Source organism: Brachyhypopomus gauderio, chromosome 2 (genome assembly GCF_052324685.1).
Source record: "Brachyhypopomus gauderio isolate BG-103 chromosome 2, BGAUD_0.2, whole genome shotgun sequence".
Classification (NCBI taxonomy): domain Eukaryota; kingdom Metazoa; phylum Chordata; class Actinopteri; order Gymnotiformes; family Hypopomidae; genus Brachyhypopomus; species Brachyhypopomus gauderio.
In genome coordinates, this window is record NC_135212.1 from 34,947,643 (window position 1) to 34,969,161 (window position 21,519).

The 21,519-nt window shown below is 40.8% G+C and overlaps 2 protein-coding genes across 2 annotated transcripts; both read right to left on the bottom strand.

The window, feature by feature from the left end:
- Window positions 1-1,454: 1,454 nt before the first annotated feature.
- Window positions 1,455-6,176, bottom strand: LOC143501286 (extracellular calcium-sensing receptor-like). Its single transcript, XM_076994927.1, has 6 exons — window positions 5,938-6,176; window positions 5,451-5,748; window positions 4,555-5,340; window positions 4,092-4,316; window positions 3,702-3,825; window positions 1,455-3,156 (listed from the first exon to the last, which is right to left on the bottom strand). Exons 1-6 carry the CDS (start codon window positions 6,171-6,173, stop codon window positions 2,243-2,245), a joined length of 2,583 nt encoding a protein of 860 aa, XP_076851042.1. The 5' UTR covers window positions 6,174-6,176; the 3' UTR covers window positions 1,455-2,242.
- A 9,983-nt stretch (window positions 6,177-16,159) lies between these two features.
- On the bottom strand, window positions 16,160-20,463 carry LOC143501291 (extracellular calcium-sensing receptor-like). The gene is made up of 4 exons (XM_076994940.1): window positions 19,749-20,463; window positions 19,215-19,439; window positions 18,939-19,062; window positions 16,160-18,363 (listed from the first exon to the last, which is right to left on the bottom strand). The coding sequence occupies exons 1-4, from the start codon at window positions 20,349-20,351 to the stop codon at window positions 17,450-17,452; spliced, it is 1,866 nt and encodes a 621-aa protein (XP_076851055.1). The 5' UTR covers window positions 20,352-20,463; the 3' UTR covers window positions 16,160-17,449.
- Between the last annotated feature and the right edge of the window lie 1,056 nt (window positions 20,464-21,519).

Sequence of the window (21,519 nt, forward strand, 5' to 3'; positions counted from 1 at the left end):
TGTCATATTTTGGCTCATGGACACCAACAAAACGAGTAAAGAAAGTGCATCAGCGTAGTTTACGTAGCATTCGTAAAGCGTTTGTGCCTCTGAACAGAAACTGTGAAATAGCGCCCCCTGTGGTCACAAAACTCGACGGTCACAGAATCTGGTGTAACGCCGGTCTGCGTCAGAAGGACGGAAATGGGGCGCACTTTATAAATATTAATATGCGTTTTAAAATTTAGATTTGGGGTAAAAAAAAATCAAGTCTTTGCAAGTAAACAGGTTCAAGTCCAAATCAAGTCCCAAGTAATTGGTGTAAAAGTCCAAGTCAAGTCTAAGTCTCTGAATATTTTTTCAAGTCAAGTCAAAAGTCTTAATATTAATGACTCGAGTCTGACTCGAGTCCAAGTCATGTGACTCGAGTCCCCACCTCTGATGTTGCCTACATGAAGAAGGCCTACACTGCTGCACTTAATACACCACCATTGTCAGGTAGAAAACTATGCACAAAAGGGGCATCAGGGGTGGTTGTGCAGGAGCCTCTCACAGCAGCAATCAGCAATGTGTGTGTGAGTCAGGACGAGAGGTCCTTCACAGTTATTTACTTTCTATTGTTTGTGTGAGAAGTTGCAAATTCAGCTTGCTGATGATAATTTTACAATTGTCCAATATGCACCGGGGCTGCTGCTATATGTGTATAATTGGAAGCTATGTTGTAACACTTTAACATGAGCAACTGAAAAGTTGATAGAGCAAACTGCAGCATAAGAGAGATTGCCCTCACAGCATTATGAATGCTGGGGACCTCATTTAACAGCTAAGGTGTGTGACAGGCCTGACTTGAGTTATGAGAGGATGTGGTTTAGGGATAAGCCAAACCACCGTGAGAGACTGTGGCTGGGAGACGTTTATTGGTCCCCATTGAATTCATATTCTGACGTTGTGGTTAAATTTTCTGATTGTGCAAACACTGAACTTTCACTCACACCCTCAGTTCCCTTATCTGCCCTGCTCGGGGCACTGCAGCAGTGCTGCAGCTGCCAAGTATGTTGTTTTCAACTTACTAACATCCCTTCCCATGTCTCCTTAGCAAAACTGGAAAATGAGACATGGCAAAGTGTAGTTTGTTTGTTGGCGAGAATGCGCCAATTGGGTAAATGGGAAAAGACTGACAATCCTATTGTTTTCCACAACAACTGTGGAACTGTGATTGATATTGTGCGCAGCATAACGATTTGTGAAGAGAAAAGGTGCAGGTTCGACCCTGTGGACATCTTCTCACGACTGTGGCGCCATGGCCGGTTTCCCTCGATTCTGTGCTGGTCACAGAACCAGACACCTGACCAAATCACCAAAACATTTTGTATTCCAGAATAGGTAATGTTAAATGTATGTCATGTGTTTTTCTTTCCCCTTTCTCTAGTTAATTTCAGTAATGATTCATTCCATGATTATTTCACAATCAAAGTTTATGATTACTGTGATAATGTTTATTGTTTGAACTGCGAGAGTACAAAAAGCAGGGAGTGTTGCAGAAAATGCAGAATTACTAGTTTCTGATATAAGACAGTATTTTTAAACATAGCGTGCAACCAAATGAGGAAGCTTGAGGTCATCCTTGGGGTCAAGAGACTAGACGAGAGGAGGAAGAAGACCGGAATGGAGACGTTCCAGACAGAAGACATGTTCCAGACAGGAGCAAGTTTTCCCTAGGAGTGCAGAATTTCTGTGCTTAGACAGGCTTTACTGGTACTAACATATCTATATCTGTGTAATCTGTGTCCGTAAATAGTATGACTTTGTAACACTTGACCAGTGCCTCAAGGTACATAAGGACTGGCGTTGTGAGAAATAAACTAGAGTGCTTTGGAGAAGTAACCATTCTACGTGCGTGTGGTGCTTTAACTGACACTTTCACTGACACAGAGAGCCTGGTTGCTGGCGACAGAGAATGTCCATGACAGGATGTGGTCTGTATTTTTTGCCAGTTGCTTGATGCAGTCTTGCTGTCATTTATTTGTATGGAATGGACAATAAAACAGTTAAACCATCAATCAATTGACATTTTGAAAGAATATCTAAAATTATTGAATGCACTTTATTGTCAATAATGTGAAGCTTGTGTAAGTTTATTAGGCTTGCTCATACTACAAACATAAATGGCTGTCTATGGCTGAGGATGGCTTACTACGGTCATGTTGGTCTTATCATGAGTGATCACAGTGCACAATGTTGCTGGAGCATCTAAAAATGCATCTTAAAGAGCTTTGGAGGGAAGTTTACCCATAAGGTGTTTCTTGTTATTTTGATCTGGCCTAAAAATTATAATGAAACATTTTGGAGCAAAAATACAAATAATCAAACCAAAACTTGAGGCCAGAATAGCAAATATCTCCACAGCCACAGTGAATTTTCCAGGAGAGCTGACATAAGCTGGAATAAAGGTGATCCAAACTGCAGAGAATATGAGCATGCTGAATGTGATGAATTTTGCTTCATTAAAGTTATCAGGCAGTTTCCGTGCTAGAAAAGCCAAAATAAAACACAAAACAGCCAGGAAACCAATATAACCCAGAACAGCCCAGAAACCTATGGTTGACCCCACATGACATTCCAGAATGATCTTGTCCTTGTAGTGCTTTAGATTTCTGAAGGGAAAAGGAGGAGATATTTTTAACCAAAGCACACAAATAATGACCTGTATGAGAGTGAATGCAAGAACAGTGAGTCTCTGCTGTGGAGGCCCAAACCATTTCATGACATTACTGCCTGGAAGTGTAGCCTTGAAGGCCATTAACACCACTATTGTTTTCCCCAGAACACAGGAGATGCAGAGAACGAAGGTGATCCCAAACGCTGTGTGGCGCAGCATACAGGACCACTCAGAGGGCCGACCAATGAAAGTAAGTGAACAGAGGAAACACAGAGTCAGAGAGAAGAGTAGCAGGAAGCTCAGCTCTGAGTTGTTAGCTCTGACAATAGGAGATGTCCTGTGTTTGTAGAAGACAGCAGTAACACACACTGCCATGAAGGCCCCAGTGATGGAGGACACTGTCAGAACGATGCCCAGCGTGTCATCCCAGGACAGGAACTCAATAGGTTTGGGGAAGCAGCTGTCTTGTTTGGTGTTTGGCCAGAACTCAGGAGGGCAGTGTATACAATCCAAAGAGTCTATGAAATTAGAAAAGCAAAATCAGACCCTTAAATACATCATTCTCAAATAAGGCATCACTTCTTAAAACACAGTACAGTCCCCCAAAGGAATTGTCCAACCAGATTATGACTGTATCTCTGACTATAATTTCATTGTTGGAGTCACACAGATTGTTGGGATTTCTGTTGTCTTGGCTCCTTTCACATCCTTATTTTTAGAGTTTTCTTTTCACTTTTCATGTGATCATTAGGCATCAGGACCTAGATTACCTCAGAACTGCTTTCTATATTTTCTTCAGCATTACAAAAATAACACAGAACTATCCATAAAGACTTTATGTCTAGGAGCATTTTTTTTCTTGTCTTGGTGGAATTGACATACATTCTGTACACATCGGAACACTCTGTTGTACTACAGGATCTATTATAAGTCTGCTGTTGCTATATATAACATATATGCACAAGTTGCCATGTTGGGATATGTGAACTCCCATGCAACAAGCACCGACAAATATCTTTAGTTTGAAAACTAATACAAATAATAAGGGTACAAATCTTCAAACCTGTTATATTACTGATCTCTCCCTCTGCACATGGTATACAGTCATAACAACACACAGGCCTTCCCTTCTGTACAGCCTTCCAGGTGCCTGGAGGACAGCTCTCACTGCACACAGACACTGGAATCTGGTAAAGGCGACAAGAATAATATAAAATCAGAGAAACAAATTATACATCCAGTATGTTTCAAGCATCTGCCCTGTAAGTCAATAGTCACTGTACAGAGTTTTTCCTACTCTAATCAATTATCAATTAAGTTATATTAAACAGATAATTCATGAGCTTTCATAAATTAAAGCAAGTGTGTGGTGAAAATACTCATGTGTTGCAGGTTACCGAGCATTTGAAAACTGTCACTCTGTAGTGAGTGTGCAGGTTGTGTTATACAGTACCTCAGTCTGTCCTCCCACCCAACTGATAGCACTGCTCATTCTGAACTCGTGTCCTCTCGATCTGGATGCATCATAGTAGCCTACTGGCACAAAGTCTAAAGCACCATCTTTCTTAATCTGCCAGTTTGTGAGCTCATAGACAGCTACAGGGTCTCCACTTGAATCAAAGTTGACCTGGTAACCGTTCTTTGTGGTGAAGTTCACTTTCTTGAGCTGGTCGCGTATCTGCAATAACATACACTTATTAAAAAGTCCTGGCAGTGCTGAGTGTTGTCTTCAATTAAATTACCCTTAGCCCACAAATAGTGTTTGATTACATGATTATACCCTGCATTGTTATTAGAGAAGTTTTTTTTTATTTACATTTCTGTCAATATGTTGTAGAAACATAAAAAATTACTTATTTCAATAAGCAGGATTTGATTTTTTAATTTAAATTGTTTTAAAATGAGCAGTGTTGTACCTGCCAAGGTGATAATATATTGGTCCTGTCACATTGTGTATCTTTACAAATGACGCTGTGGATGGCATGTGCTATAGCGTACATAGCTTGGTAAACCAAATTCGTGTTGCTCAGCTGTGACGTGTCTGTGTATGGGTTCTGTACCGAGCGGATGTCCTCATTACCATCACATTCCCGCAGATAAGTTGATGTGTCCTTTCGCACTTTTAGGTTACAACTAAATGAACTCTCCCAAAATTCCGTTAATATGGGCGATTTCAAGGCTTGTGCTGGAGAGAGGTCTAGTAGAAACTCAGGAAATCCTGGTATAACTGACCGGGGGACCCCAAAACCTAAAGCACCAGTGCAAATTTTAAACCGCAAGAATTCTGGATGTGTGATCCACGCCTCACTGCCGATCCACTGAAGAGGAGGGGGTGGTTTCTGTGCTAATTCTTCCAAAAGAAACCTCATGTCACCTATGTTACCAAATGCTACTATTACCCGGGCAGTGGATCTGCGTATGACGTTTGCTACTCTCTCCAGTTTACTGCGCGGTTGTGTCCTGTAATAGGCCTCGGAGTACTCCACACAGATCCCCTCCTCCTGCGCAGCCTTTAGAAATGCTGCCATTCCGTAGTTTCCATAGTCCGTGTCGCTGCGCACTGCCCCAATCCATGTCCATCCAAAATACTTCACCATTTTTGCCAGTGCAGCCGCTTGGTGTTGATCACTAGGTACCGTCCTAAAGAAGGCAGGAAACTGACTCTTATCACTCAGACATGCGCAGGTTGCAGAGTGACTCACCTGCAAATCAGTTAACAAATTAAAAGAAAGAAACTTTACTTGAGGGGCAAAACTGTTAAATCATTAAGTCTTATATTAGAGACCCTAGTGATGTAGCCTGCAATATTCACCTGTGGAATTCCAATAAGACCGAGAGTTCTAGCCATGCCAATTGATGGAGTGGAAGAAGAATCTCCCACAATAGCTGGTACAGCAGCCACTGCAGACTTTGAACAAGGATTGTCACTGAAAACAGTGTCCAACCCGTTTGTAAACTGAAATGCAACTTTGATTGACATCGGTACTGCAGAGCACGAGTCATATATTTGGTATCCTAACGTGATGCCTGGCAGGAGATCAGTTCTGTTGTTGATCTCGTGGATGCTAAATTGCAAGGCACGGGCAAAGCGCAGCTCCCTGAGGTCCATGCTATTTATAAACATAAAAATAAAAACACTGAATTATAGACAAAATCACATCATAGGCCTATATGTTTAGTTTTGTTTTTAACTTGACATATGTAGCACACAACTAGAAAATGAGAGGTTATCCATTTAATAACAGTTGTCGTTTAACTTTCATTCTAACATAATGCCCACCAATCCCCCAGAGACAGACCTCCCAGAGCACTGTGGTTGTGGAGGCAGCCTGGTATAGTTGATCTGCTCTGTTCTCATGTTGTAGTGAATAGAGAAAATACCTCCAATCACAAAATCTCCATTCAGTGAAAATACAGGCATCTGAGGCTTAGCCCACAGCCTGCAGCTGACTGGGTTTGCTTTACATCCTGCAAGGCAGAACACAGTTATCCACAGCACTGATACAAATCGCACCAGACGTGAAGTGATCTGCATGTTGGGCTTGGTGCCTCCCAGCACTCTGAAAGTCTAGATGGTTGATTTACACTGGTTTATATAACCACTATGTAGTGGGTAAATGAGGGTGTGAACATATGAGGTGTGGTTTTGTATTAAGTTATAACCATAATGGTGACTATGTGCGTGCGTGTGTGTTGTGTGTGCATGCGCGTGTGCATTATAAGTTGATATAGTTGCTTAGTCTAATTTAACAGTTTAGCCACTTTTATTCATTTATTTTGTACTGTACTATGAAACGTATTTGTAAGGAAACAGTGTGAGGTTGTAGTGCAGACTGTTACCTTCTCATCACAGGGAACCATATACTTGGAAAAGTGGGTAAGAAATTGTTTGTTCAGCTATGTGCTACTCCAAATGATATTTAGACACAATAAAGCTAATTAAGGGACCTGACATAATTGTAGATGTGGGTGTTCAAAGCTATTTGTTCTCGCTCGTCAACATCAAACAATCTTATGTTTAAAGGAGGACCTGTATTAGACAGATGAGGAGTAACAAGTATGGGGAACAAAGTGCTTCTCCAAAGTGCACCAAAACATGACAATCGCTGAAGCGTGCTGGCATGGTCATGTATGCAGGAACACTGAGCCTGTGGTCTTTATTGATAACTAACCTCCAGGCAGTGGCATCAGAAACAATGATTTCTTCTTTTTTCATGTGTCCTTCTTCTGTACTGACCACGAATAAACTGTGTTGTGAACTTGGGCCACAGCAAAACAAGTGTTATAATCTGCCTTAAAGTAACAGAACAGGCTAGCAATAAACAGAATAATGCTAGTTGTGTTTATTTTTACGCGACAAATCATAACGTAAGCAAGCAAAATGGAATGTTTTCCACAATTTCAGTGTTTGGGAAATTCAATGGAAGAAATAATGTAGTGATGTGATTGATACGTACTGATACACTATATTGCCAAAAATGCATATTTTGGCATCTATGTGAGCTTGTGGGACATTTAGTTTTGATGTGATGATGTGACGGGAGACAACACAATTAGGATGTATTCTGAAGCACAAAGAATCATCTTATCTGATCCAAATTCCTCAAAACTCAATAGATGACACTGGTTCTATAGCATTTTTAGGGACAGAAATGCTCTTAATTGGCCTGTCAAATTTATTTCAGAATGAATAGAGAACACTGGCACTCTGCCCAGAAGTGGACAGACATCAAAAATTATACCAAGAAGATCTATAAAAATAATAGAGGATTGATATTTGATCACCCACACATCACCTCCAGGTAACATAAAACAGGAAGATGATAAATCCTGCACCTAACATCCAGAGTCATGCAACAGGCTTGGCTAGGATGTATTAACCAACCAACAACCATGATCTAATAATACCTACACAATACTACTAAGAAGACAAGATAGATTTCACACACCCTATGCACACACTAGTTGCTTGAACAGAACACAGCAGCAGCTACAATCTGATACTGGCTCGACAAGGATCCAGAAGCACAGCGCACTATGTTCATGGTCCATTGCCTCAACTGCCAAGTACTCAGACCACCAAACAAACCTGGACTGACCTTCAAAACAAAGTGACATGGACACACACAATACCTTGCAAGCTTTTCCTTGGGGTCATCAGGAAGGCACCTCCCTTCGTTGGTGTTTCGATGAATTGAGCCCCCAACACCTCCAGAAGGCTCATCAGTGGAGTCTGGCGTCCCAGACCCACCCCCCTCCAAGCTCACAATGCAGCCCATCACAAAATTACCAACAACCCTGCTACCCGACGGCTATCGGAAAAGCCAAGTGACAATCCTACCCATATCTCAACATCACACCCACCAAACAATTTATCTCTTCAAGTACTATCCTTACCCCACCTACCCTCAGCCCTTCTTAGCCACACCCACTGACTAGATCTCTCAGCTACCTCTGACAACTCCTTTACCACTGCTCTCATCACACAGCCTCTAAATCCAAACTCAGCCAGTAGTCTTGTGGCAGACTTCGCCACGAAACCCCTAGCCCCTACCTCTACAGGTCTAATATATGCTTGCCAGCCCCGCTCTCTTACCTCAGCCACCAAATCTGCATACTTCAACCTTTTCCTTTCATATGCTGCATCAACTTCGTCCTCAAACGGAACAGTTAGCTCTATGAAATACACTATTCGCTTACTTTCAGAGTACAACACAACATCTGGCCTCAAGTTTGTGACAACAATACACTCTGGAACCTGCAATTTACAGCCTACATCAACCAACAGTTTCCAATCTCTTGCATCAGCCCACTTATCGCCAACTTTTGAAAACTGTGCTGGCTCGTTGCTATGCTGCCCCTCACACACAAACCTAATTACTCTATTGGAACTAGCAACTGGCATGCCACTAACTTCCAAACGCTTCTTATCAAGTGCACCTGCCAGTGATTTAAGTACCTGATTATGCCTCCATGTATAACGTCCCTGTGACAAACTCACCTTGCATGCCGACAGGATGTGCTTCAATGTACCACTTCCTGCACATAGCTTACAAGTTGGATCCTCACCTAACCACTGCCCAAGGTTTTGTGGAGTTGGAAGCACATCATAAGTAGCTCCCAAGAGTTGCTGACGTGTCTGTCAGCATCTGGGATAAATGTACATGCATCTACAATCAAGCAAAAAAATCAACAGACATAGCATGCATAGCATGCTTCTGTTATGTGCTGGATTGTCTCAGGGGCATCTTTGCACAGCCTGCATCTGGGGTCCTGCCTGGTGCAGTAGATCCCAGCCTCTACTGATCTTGTGTTCAGTGCTTGCTCTTGTGCAGCCATGATTACTACCTCCATGTTGTCTTTCAATCCACACTCTTCACACCATTTGTAGGATTTCTCCATACCAGCCAATTCTTCTATTTGCTAAGGGTATAAACCATGCAGAGATTTATACTACTCATGATGGTTCCTGGTCCTCCTCATGCCCATCCAACTCAGGTCTCTGTTGTCTGGGGTTTTTACTAAGCACTTAATAATTTGGGGGCATGGTATGTTCCTGGATCTTTAATGTTTCATCCTGAATAGTGACTCTGATATTCACTAGTCGTTGGCCCTTGTCCTTCCACTCAGTGTACATTCTCAGAGTGCTCTGTTTAGAATGAAATTCTCCATGCACTATTTGGAGCTTCCATGTCTTGATGTCAGTGGCTTCTATCTCCTCCTTTGGCCATCTATCCATGATGGATAGCATCAAGCGGCAATGAGCGGGGTCCTCGCAAGTGGCATAGGTACCCACTTGCATGCCTGGGATGAAGGCATAGTAGATATGGCTAGGCAAGTGTGTATGTGAAACCTATTGGTAGGCCAGTGCATGTGTGTGCATGTGTAATAGAGAGAGAGAGGTTTGGTGTGATATAGCGCCACCTAAATGGTGCAATTGATATATTTATCATATTGATTGATTTATTCATTAGCAGCTGGTTAATTTGCATTGCCAACTACTCATGAATTGCATTGCCAACTACCCAGCGCTGCTGCGGCTTCTGCTACAAGAGCTTCTGCAAGTCCAAAACCTACCCTGGCAAAAGCTTTTCAAAAGGTATACAAATAAATGTTTCATTCGTCTTACGTTTATACACATCAACATAATAACTTGTTATATTTCCTTTGTAATATGAACTGATATATAACTCTATTAAAGATGTAAGGTCTACATAATGTAAATGAGTTTTAAAGTTTTTTTTTCTCATTTCAATTTTCAGGAACATCTTGATCGCCAAAGCCTTATTGGTTGCAGGATCTGCATTGAGGAATGGCAGAAAACTTCTGCCATTTGTTTAAGTTGGTTGCACACATTTGTTTTGCTTCAGCAGCAACTTAAACAATTAAGTTAAATTAACACAAGTAACACATTTAATAAACATGTATATTTTGTGTTGATAATGTGTGATTGAAACATGTTATGATGAAGTGATTTGAGCTCCTAGAATACTTTAATCTGTTGCAATTTTCTCACTTTATTCCAACCCTATTTGATAAACATTCTTAAATAATACCAGTCACTTAAATACTACATGTTGTTATCTTCATTTTAAATTCTGATATTATATTCAAGTTTCAAGTGTGAAATTTTACAAATAAAGGTCTTACAACAGATTGTATTGTTCTCTTCAAAGTTGCACGTCAACACCTTTATTTATAAACAAAAATACAGGGTCGAAAATGGCAACAATATTGTGACATTATTTTAATATTTGAGAGAAATTATAATCATCCTACTTACAAAGTGTTAATATTAAGACCTCTGAAAGACTGATTTAAGACATTTTAAGGCTAATTAAAGCCTTATTTTTGGACTGATGAATTCAATGCCTTTTGAGGATCCACCAGAACCCTGTCATAATGCTATTATGAAAGTGAAAAATTCTCCATTTATCAATAGGGGAATATGGAGAAAAACTGGTAGGTTTGAAAATCTAATGTGACAAGTTTAACTTATTGTTTTAATCTCAGCACTGGACTTACTTTGGGATTACTAGAATTACTTTCTGAAATTAATAAAGAGGGCCTTAACAGCCCAATATAATCACAGAAATAATGCATGGTTTTACAATGTTGTATAGCCAAAATGTACTCAAAACACTCACCATGTACTCCTGCACCAAGACATCAGGACTCTCATTCAGATAGATACAGAGTCCTTTGATGAGGGACTCCCTTCGAGCATCAGTGTCATCCTTAAGAATTACAATAGAGAAAATAGAGATGTGAACTCAAATAACTGACTTTTCTAACCAGTGATCATATGACACCAACATATACAAAATATAAAAACTGTACATTTGACCTGACCATTATGGACTGGACTTTTTATAATGTCCTGACAATATAAAAAAAGATAAATGTCTCACAGTGGAACAGTGAATGCAAAATAAAAAATGAAAGGGTTATTTCAGTGAAATAAAAAAAACATCCCTCACTCACTCCCTCCCTCCCTCCCTCCCTCCACCATTCACTCCCTCCTACCCTCCCTTCAAAACTCAGTCCCTTCCTTCTTCTATCACTCACTCAATCTACTTTATTTATAACTGCAGGTGGATTAGATTATCAGTACTCACACACCAAGTAAGCAATGCAATGGATACAGTATACCAATCTTTCACTCAACAAATGCAAAATTTGTGACCTACTTGGTAAAACTGATGGGCAGGTCTTGCATTGCCACATTAACGCCGTCACTGAAACACCATAAACTGAAAAAGTGGAAACAAAATCACTTCATATATTGGGATCATATATTGATATATGCATTTTTGAATCATCATAGAAAACAAGTGGAAGGTATACACAATGATAAGAGGCAAAAACCTCAAGTCTAAAAAGGATTTACTAGAATTACTTATGGCCAGCAAGTCACAAACTGTAGCATGGCTAACCAAATGTGGGACAGGGTTAAACCACTTAAGGTCCTGTTGCATGATAAACTTTCAGACAAAAAAAAAAAAAACTTGCCATCTTTATGAAAATTTTATCCAATACTGAAGATAAGAGTAAAAAAAATCCACTTAAAGCTCCTTAAACAGATTGTAAAGCTAACAGTAAAAATAATCTTTAAAAAAGTTCACAAGTTGTATAAAACATTATCTGACTATGACTTTACTGACTCCAAATGGTTAAACAAATAGTTATAATAGTGTTTAAGTGCACTGTATTGGTAATTTTTTTAAATACTTTGTTACTGTACATGCTTGGAGCAAAATATCAGAAACAGAAAATGTTTTACCAGGGATGCCAACTCTCACGCATTGAGCGTGAGACACACGCATTTGACTGTCTTCACACGCTTACACGCCACACTTCCTAAAAAAATTCTAGTTTATTTACCTCTGATCCATATCGCTAACCACTGGCGATTGATCGCGATAGAATACCAGGGTATCTGCACATTTTAAAATCTCAAATTCAATGACTTTTAAGACCTTTTTAATACCTCTCACAAGAAAAAATAATACTATTACTGGGGATGCAGGTGTGTTCCACATCGTTGACGGGGGGGGGGGGGGGGGGGGGTGGTTGGCGAGCGAAAATTGTTGACGTTGTTGAGGCCGTATACTCCAACGCTAGGAATCTAGCACTAGGACACTGGAGCGGTTATTTTCTGCATGGTCCTAGCGCTAGATTCGGCAAAGTTCACATCGCACCAGAACAACTGAACAACACACACTTATAATAATTTAATGCCTCCCCTCATAAAATTCCAGACATTTTAAGACATTTTTAGGCCTTGAATATGGAAAACTAAATTTAAGACATTTTAAGACTTTTTAAGGACCCACGGGTACCCTGAATACTTAATTTGTGTCCATTTTACAACCTGTCCGGTAACAATTTACGTTCGCCACCCCCTCCAGGTTCAAATCTCACTCCTAGCGATCTCGAAAAGTTGGCAACCCTGGTTTTACTGAAGTAGGTTGCATTACTCACCTTTCTGACAATATAAAAAGATATGGCAGATTTTAAATTTCACAGGTGAATTAATTAGGCAGTGTGAGCATGCACATGCTGCACTTGTTCAAACAATCTGTGTTGTACATAGTTAAAATATGGTACATTAAACAGCAAGTACTGTTCTTACCACAAAAACTTGAGCAAACGGTCGAGCTGACTCCAGGTGAAATACCCCGTTGTGTTTGCTTCTCAATCTGCAGCAAAACGGGGAAAATGGGTTGAGGTGATAAGCTAATTTCAAGCTAGCTTAAGGCTGCCGATGTCCTTAGCCGAGGCTTTTTGATGGCCAAATCTCACTGACACCAAGCAGTTAACACAACTGAACGGTCAGTTGGCAAACATATTCACAAATATAAGTATTTTAGGAGCACCACAGAATTAAGTTTTGTGTCACGCTAAAACGACTTCAAATGAAGCAGCGCTAGTAGCTTCTAGTAGCTAGCTGGCAAATAGGCTCACGACAAGTTAAAAAAAACTGCTCCAGAATATTGTCCATCTGGACATGTCAGGCCGTCTGAGACCCAATCTGCTCCTGCCAAACAAGATCAGTCAGACACAGAGGAGTCCTCTGAATCATCTGAAGTCGACTGGAAGGTACCCCGAACCTACCAACCTACATCACTGAAGCAATGGGAAGGTGTGGAGTGACAAAAACTGCAAACCAGCAACAGGAGAGGTACAGAGGGCAGACAGAGGAGAAAGAGGTGCCAGATGTGTCCAAGAAACAAAGATCGCAAAGTGTGGTGGAAATAATGATGTTCTCATTCTATCCTATGTACCAGGGGTGGACTGGCATACATTACTACCGGGGATTTCCCCGGTGGGCCGATGGGTTAGTGGGCTGCCGGCCGCCGGTAGTTTAACTCAACCTGTGGAGGAGCCATTGACACGCACTGCGGCCCCGGCCCATAGTCACGCTGCTGTTTAACGGTGCCTATTAGGGGTGGGAATCGTTTACTATCTCACGATTCGATTCGATTCCGATTTTGGGGTCCATAATTCGATTCAAAACGATTTTCAATTAAAAAAATTACTAAAAGATTTATAAAAATTTCTGCTTCAGTCTATAAAATCTGCAGAATGACAAATACAGAAAATTAAGTGTCTCACATTTAATTAACAAAAATAAAGTGCTTTGGTAAAATAAAATGGTTTTTGTTGTGTTAACAAAATTCTTGAGCTTCATTTTGCGAGCTGTCAGGGCTGGCTCGGATGCAGTTCCCCCAGCCGTTGCTAGGGACACCAGAGTCAGTCCCAGACTAAACTGGCATAACCATACACAACCAGGTCCCTGCTTTCTCTGTGATTGCTTCTCGTTTAATGGTCTCGCCACCTCTCTCTGTTATGCTTTCTCCAGAGGACGTTTTTTTGTTAGCTGGGGCAGCACCCCCTGTGGGCAGTACGAGTATAACTGTAAAGAAAAATGATAATACCAAAAAATAAAAATAAAATGGTGTAAAATGGAGACAAATTGTCTCCAATATATCGCAATCGATTCTTAGTGTTGACTTGTAACTCCCAACTCAAAAGTAGCCCAAAAAAACCGCACCCCGCGACCCCAGAATTTTTACCCGCGGCTGGATTTTCAAACAAGCCCAATTTGGTGTGATAACCGCGAACCTGGCAACTATGGCTGTACTTGCTGTCAAACTCAGAGTGTAGGGCTTGTATTTGGATATTTGCTGTGACGTAAAGCGCAACACTACCTCCCCCTTTCAGCACCCCCTAAGCAAAATACCTTCCCGCGGCTATGTACTGGATACCCATTTGCTGCAACGTGCACGAAATCTCTGCATGCATCTTACCACCTTCAAATAAATATTTAATTAATCTAAAATGTAGTTCCAGTACGGTAATGTTGTTTATACCAATATAGACTATGTTCCAATGTCTAGGCTACAATCAGAGTAGAACAAGTAACACTGCAGTGCACTCCTGTGCAAATGATGCCCATGAAGAATAAACAAATCAGTGACTTCCGAGGCACACAAATGGGTCAAGTTTAAAAATCAAAATCAAGTTTGGCTCCGAATCCGCTTTTTTAATTTCCAATTTTTGTTTGGATCATCAAATAAAAAACAAAAAATACAAGCCTGGGGGCTATTACACGAAGCGAGCTCATGAAAGCGGCGCTTATTAGAGTAAGCCTCGCTTGAGTTAGCCAAACAGTTCACTTCCGTCTAGTTCCATTCCACTAACGAAATCCAGACGCAACCTGTTCCCGCTAATTCAAGCCAGGCTTTTGTAATCGGCGATCATGCACGTGCACACAGTATTTAAACAGCCTCATTAATCGATATTAGAAAAGGCAAGAAAATGTCGAAAGAGCTGAAGGAACGAGCAGCTTTTTGCTTCTTCTGCTGAACACGAGCTATGTCTGTATGAGGAATATAAAGACATTATTACGAAGAAAGGCAACATGTCCTGTATTCATAAAGTAAGAGAAGCTGCCTGGCAGAATATTGCAGACAGATTAAATGTGTGAGCATATAATTAACTCCATTCATTGGCATTTTAAAAGTGTTATAGTAAATTAATAATGTAAATTAATTATTTCATGATTTAGAAGTAACATGAGCGGGGTGAAGAGACGTGGCAGCAGGTCCAGGTGAAATATAAAAATATACTCCAGAATGGTTAGTACAGTTGATTAGTCTAATGTGCAGGAAAAGGGAAAACACCATATTAAATAACTGTATAAAATATTTTAGCAACCAGAAAGAAACCGCTACTGCTACTACTGGTGGTGGGCCTCCTGTAGCAGCCCTCACTACTGCAGAAGACCTTGCTTTAGAGCAAAACAGCAGATGCCCCATCATTGTGGAATTTGATGAATATATTAAGGAAGCACTTAAGCGCAAGGCAAACTGTCACCTTACTAAGACCGTCACCTTACTAAGATGTTATGCATCCCCAACGCTGTACAAAAATGCACCACTGGCAAAGAAGCACAAAGCTTATTAATACTCAGGTACAAAGAATTTTATTTTTTGTGATAGTGTATGCTAATGTATGTTTGATGACCATAACTGCGATTATACACTGTATTCCATTTTACACTGAACTGAATTTGTTAAGATTAAACCAATACATTGAAATGTGCAGAAACCTCACTGATTAACAATGAATATGTACTCTGAAGATCGAAATATAAATTGTATTTGGAATAGTGGTGGGCCGTTAACGCCGATAACGGCTGACCACAAAATTAAATTTAACTCGCTTGCAGACCGTTTTTATCTGTATTTATAGAACTGCAGCGGAACCTTGTTCCTCAATTCAGTTTCCCGGATGGCGAGACTGACATCACACTGCTCAGCCAATAGAATCGGTCCAGCTAAGCTAAGCCTCAACTCTAGCCTGGTACAGAGCAGGTTTGTTCAAACGTATATGTTGCTGTAGTAACTGAGCGAGGCTTAAGTCTAGCCTCTTTCATGGAACCGAATTTGAGCAAAATGAGCCAGGCTTGTCTTTAAAAACCTGGCTTACTGAGTTAGCTCGCTTCGTGGAATAGCCCCCTGGTTAGTTTTTTTTGTTTTTATATTCAAAAACAAAAACAAAATAATTGTTTTTTTGATTTCTGATTTTGATTTTTAGTTTAATATCAAATGAACTAATGATACACGGATTTTGACTTTTTAGTAAAATTGAATTGAATTTAATTAACTTTATTGATCTCACGAGTGGGGAAATTCAGTTCCTAGATCACAGAGTGGCCACAGCATCAAGAGAGTGCCGCCATTGACAGATGGAGAGATAAACATTAGGAGGAGACAAAAAAAAATGACCACAGATTATTCTCACTACCGGACAACAGTCTGTGAGCACGCAAAAAATTCCCATAGCACATACAAGCACTGATAATACAGACAGTCAAGCAGAGAGAGGCATGATTCATTCAGATAGGGAGAGGGGGAGCCAGAGGCCTGGAACACAGTTTTTGTGTAAAAGTTCGCGGTGGATGGCGAGAGCCATCTCTGACAGTCTGTGTGGGGGAAGGAGCAGGTAACCAAGACAACAACCTTCTGGGAGAATTTTGTTTGGGTGCCAATGCAGATAAGCTGGAATGAGGAATTTAGCAAAGAGTCCGTCTTTATGAGCACACGGAACCTGTTAAGTCTGCGGTCTCCAAACTGATCCAACTTCACACGTAGAGCATTGATACTATCCACGATTGACTCCAAGCTTTTCCTAACAGTCATAGTCTGCGTTCCAACAGCTCTACCCACCGCATCAATCATGTTTCAATTGCATGTCATCAATTGCAATTTTCGTGGGTGTTCGATAACTGACCCCACTCTTTTAAGTTCCCGATACACCAGGGCAATGCCTAATCCAATCAGCAGAAACCCTGCGATCAAAGTTACAAATAAGAACACGTCCTCGACATCTTCCAGGGAGAGAGGCGCAAGACACACATTCCGCCATGTCCCACATGAGTCAAACACATATCCAGCTGAGAATGTTCCGTCCGGACATGTGGGTTCTCCTGCACCATGACTCCTCATGGAAAAAATAGTGTCAATTGCATTGAGACCACTTGATCAAATTCATTTTCTTTGTTGAAATTCGAAGAGCAGTGTCAGGGTACTGAGATGAGACAAATACATGGATATATCAGTAAGTCTAAATTCCATGTACTAAAATACATGGAAATTAGTATCAGAATAGACATGGGAGAAAAATAAATGGGTAAAACAGTGACTTACTTATTTACTATGTACATGTAGGCCTAATCATGCCTGTCCAGTTTATATAATGATGCTGGACCTTTATGATACATGTGCTACCTGAGTGAGGGTCTCAGAGAGCCTTTGAGGGAACTTTACCCATCAGGTGTTTCTTGGTATTCTTCACTGGTCTAAAAACAATTATAAAAAACTTGGGAGCAAAAATACAAATAATCAAACCAAAACTTGAGGCCAGAATAGCAAATATCTCCACAGCTACAGTGAATTTTCCAGGAGAGCTGACATAAGCTGGAATAAATGTGATCCAAACTGCACAGAATATAAGCATGCTGAATGTGATGAATTTAGCTTCATTAAAGTTGTCAGGCAGCTTCCGTGCTAGAAAAGCCAAAACAAAACACAAAACAGCCAGGAGTCCAATATAACCCAGAACAGCCCAGAAACCAATGCTTGATCCCAAATGACATTCTAGAATAATCTTGTCCTTGTAGAGCTTTAGATTTTTAAAAGGGAAAGGAGGAGATACTTTTAACCAAATCATACAAATAATTGCCTGTGTGAGAGTGAAAGCAAGAACACTGAGTCTCTGCTGTGGGGGCCCAAACCATTTCATGACATTGCTGCCTGGAAGTGTAGCCCTGAAGGCCATTAACACCACTAGTGTTTTCCCCAGAACACAAGATATGCAGAGGACGAAGGTGATCCCAAACGCTGTGTGGCGCAGCATACAGGACCACTCAGAGGGCCGACCAATGAAAGTAAGTGAACACAGGAAACACAGTGTCAGAGAGAAGAGAAGCAGGAAGCTCAGCTCTGAGTTGTTGGCTCTGACGATGGGAGACATCCTGTGTTTGTAAAAGACACCACCTACACAAACAGACATGAAGGCTCCAGTTATGGAGAACACTGTCAGAATGATGGCTAGAGTGTCATCCCAGGACAGGAACTCAACAGACTTGGGAAGGCAGCTGTCTTGTTTGGCGTTGGGCCAGAAGTCGGGAGGGCAGTGCACACAGTCCAGAGAATCTACGAGGTTATATTAGCAGATCCACATATCAGAAACACTCCTCTAATAATGCATGATATTGCAGAACACTGTACAGTCCCCCAAGGGAATCATTCACCTAGACTATGACTGCCTCCCATAAGTGCATCTCTGACTGTAATTTCAGTGTTGCAGCCATACATACTTTGTTGGGTTTCCTGTTGTCTTGGCTGCTCTTAAAGCCTCTCTGTCTCTTTAAAGTTTTTTTGGCCACTGTTATCATTATGTGTGTATACCTGATTTTCTGCAAATGTACTTTGTGATTTTCTTTTCAAACAACATTACAAAAATACATTTAAATATATACCAATACATAAATAACGTGTTTTCTTGAGAAAGGAATCCTCTGCTCTATTACAGATGCCAGTATTACACTACTGTTTCTATAATAATAATAATAATAATAATAATAATAATCTTAATGCATAATGATACTGTGTCAAATGTTTTCTGCCCTGCATTGAGCACTGACAGACATTTTTTTCTGTGAAAAGTGAATCAATGCAAACAGCAAGGCTGGTAAAACCTTAATTCAGCATTACGCTCTATATACAACCTGTTTTGTTACTGATCTCTCCCTCTGCACACGGTATACAGTCATAGCAGCAGACAGGCCTTCCCTTTTGTACAGCCTTCCTGGTGCCTGGAGGACAGCTCTCACTGCACACAGACAGGGGAACCTGAGAAAGACATTAGAGAATGACATAAATGTACATCTTTCACATGTCTGAGCTTGAATGGCAAACAATGGCTTTTTGTATTTTTTCTTTACTAACACATAAATATAATGAGAAAATTCTTTGTAATAAGTACAGAATGTGTTATATTGCACCTCTGTCTGTCCTCCCACCCAGCTGATCACACCGCTTATTCCGATTTCCTGTCCTCTCGGTCTGGATGCGTCATAGTAGCCCACTGGTACAAAGTCTAAAGCACCATCTTTCTTAAACTGCCAGTTTGTGAGTTCATAGACAGCTACTGGGTCTCCGTTTGAATCAAAGTTGACCTGGTAACCATTCTTTGTGGTGAAGTTCACTCTCTTGAGCTGGTCAAGTATCTGGAGGAGAAGACACAACTTAATGAAAGTTCATGACAATAACTATTTTTTTCTCTACACACAACACAGTTCTCCTGCAGCCCATAGTTAGTGAGAACATATTTGATTAAATGCATAGCTCTATCCAACATGAATGCACATACTGACAGTGCCATTTTTCAGAAAGACAGACTAAGCACCAGCAAAATTGTTGGGTCATAAAATGTTTAACATATTAACAGTGAAAACTCTTTTATATGTAATATATTCAAGGAGTATATATGAATAATTCTAAGTCAAATTCCGTTTTTAAACGAAGCAGTTTTATACCTGCCATTGTGCGAATTTAGTGGTCTTATCGCATTGCGTGTCATTGCAAACAACACCATGTAAAGCATGCGCTATGGCGTATGCAGCTTTGTACACGAGGTTAGAGTAGCGCAGCTGTGACGTGTCTGTGTATGGGTTCTGTAGCGCGCGGATGTCCTCCCTGCCGTCACAATCCCGCACGCCCTCGGTTCGTCCTTTTAGGCTACAGTTGAACGAACTCTCCCAAAATTCCTTTAGAATTGGCGATTTCAATGCTTGTGAGGGAGAGGTTTCTAGAAGAAACTCACGAAATCCTGGAATAACTGAACGGGGAATCCCAAAACCTATTGCACCAGTGCACATGTTATATCGCAGAAACTCTGAATGTGTGATCCACGACGCGTAGCCAATCCACTGAAGCCGAGGTGATGGCGGTTTTGATAGTTCTTCCAAAAGAAACCTCATATCTCCTATACTAGCAAATGCTACTATTACTCGGGCCGTTGATCTGCGGATGACATTTGCCACTTTCTCCAGTTTACTGCGCGGATATGTCCTGTAATAGGCCACGGAGTACTCCACACAGATCCCCTCCTCCTGCGCAGCCTTTAGAAACAATGCCATTCCATTATTTCCCTGGTCTGAATCGCTGCGCACCGTTCCAATCCACGTCCAGCCAAAACGTTTGACCAGTCTCGCCAGAGCGGCCGCTTGGTGCTCGTCACTTGGTACGGTCCTGAAGAAGGCTGGGAACTGCCGCTTATCGCTCAGACACGCGCAAGTTGCGGCATGACTAACCTGGAGGAAACGAGAAAGCACCGTTATTTTTGTAGCCTGATTCTAGATGTGGTTTTTAAATTCCCTCAATAATTTGTCATTATTTATTAGTAAAGTTCCCTAACTCTCGAACCTCTCCAACCTCTCAAATACAATAGCAAAATGTAAAAATCCTGCTTATGTGGTTTAATTTAACTTACATTTAATTTACCTTACAAATGAAGTCTTAGGCTCATATTAGGCTGTAGGAGTGTGGCACTATTTATAACTTTTTTATATTTTTTCCATTACTCAACCTCTCAAATATGATAGCAAAACTGTTAAAAAAAATCTAGTTGATGTAGCCAATGTTATTCACCTGTGGAATTCCAAAAAGGCCAAGCATGGTGGCCATGCTAAATGATGTGGTGGAAGAAGAATCTCCTACGAGAGCAGGCACAGTAGCAGCTGCAGATTTTAAACAGGAATCGTTGAAAATGGACTCCATGCCATTTGTAAACTGAAAGGCACATTTGATTGCCATCAGCAAGTCAGAGCATGAGTCGTGTATCTCGTAGCCTAATGTGATGTCCGGCAGTAGATCTGTTCTCTTGTTGATCTCACGGATGGCAAATTCCAAAGCACGGGCGAAACGCAGCTGTCTGAAGTCCATGCTGTTTGGAGTAAGACAAACTTAATTACAAAACATTAGACAACATAGTTTCTGCTGTCTTTTTCTGTAGCATTTTCAATTTACTGATACGAGAAGAACACAAAACATAAACTACAAAAACATAAAAGTTTCTCTTTGTAATTGTAACAAAAGTCCTGTTTTCTTTGCTGTTCAATGCATTCTTATAGACAGACCTCCCAGAGCACTGCGGCTGTTGTGGCATTGTGGTGTACATGTTCTCTTCTGTAGCGGTGTAGTAATGAATGGTGAAAATCCCTCCAATTATAAAATCTCCATTCATGGAAAAAATAGGCATCTGAGGCTCAGCACACAGTCTGCAGCTGACTGGGTTTGCTTTATATC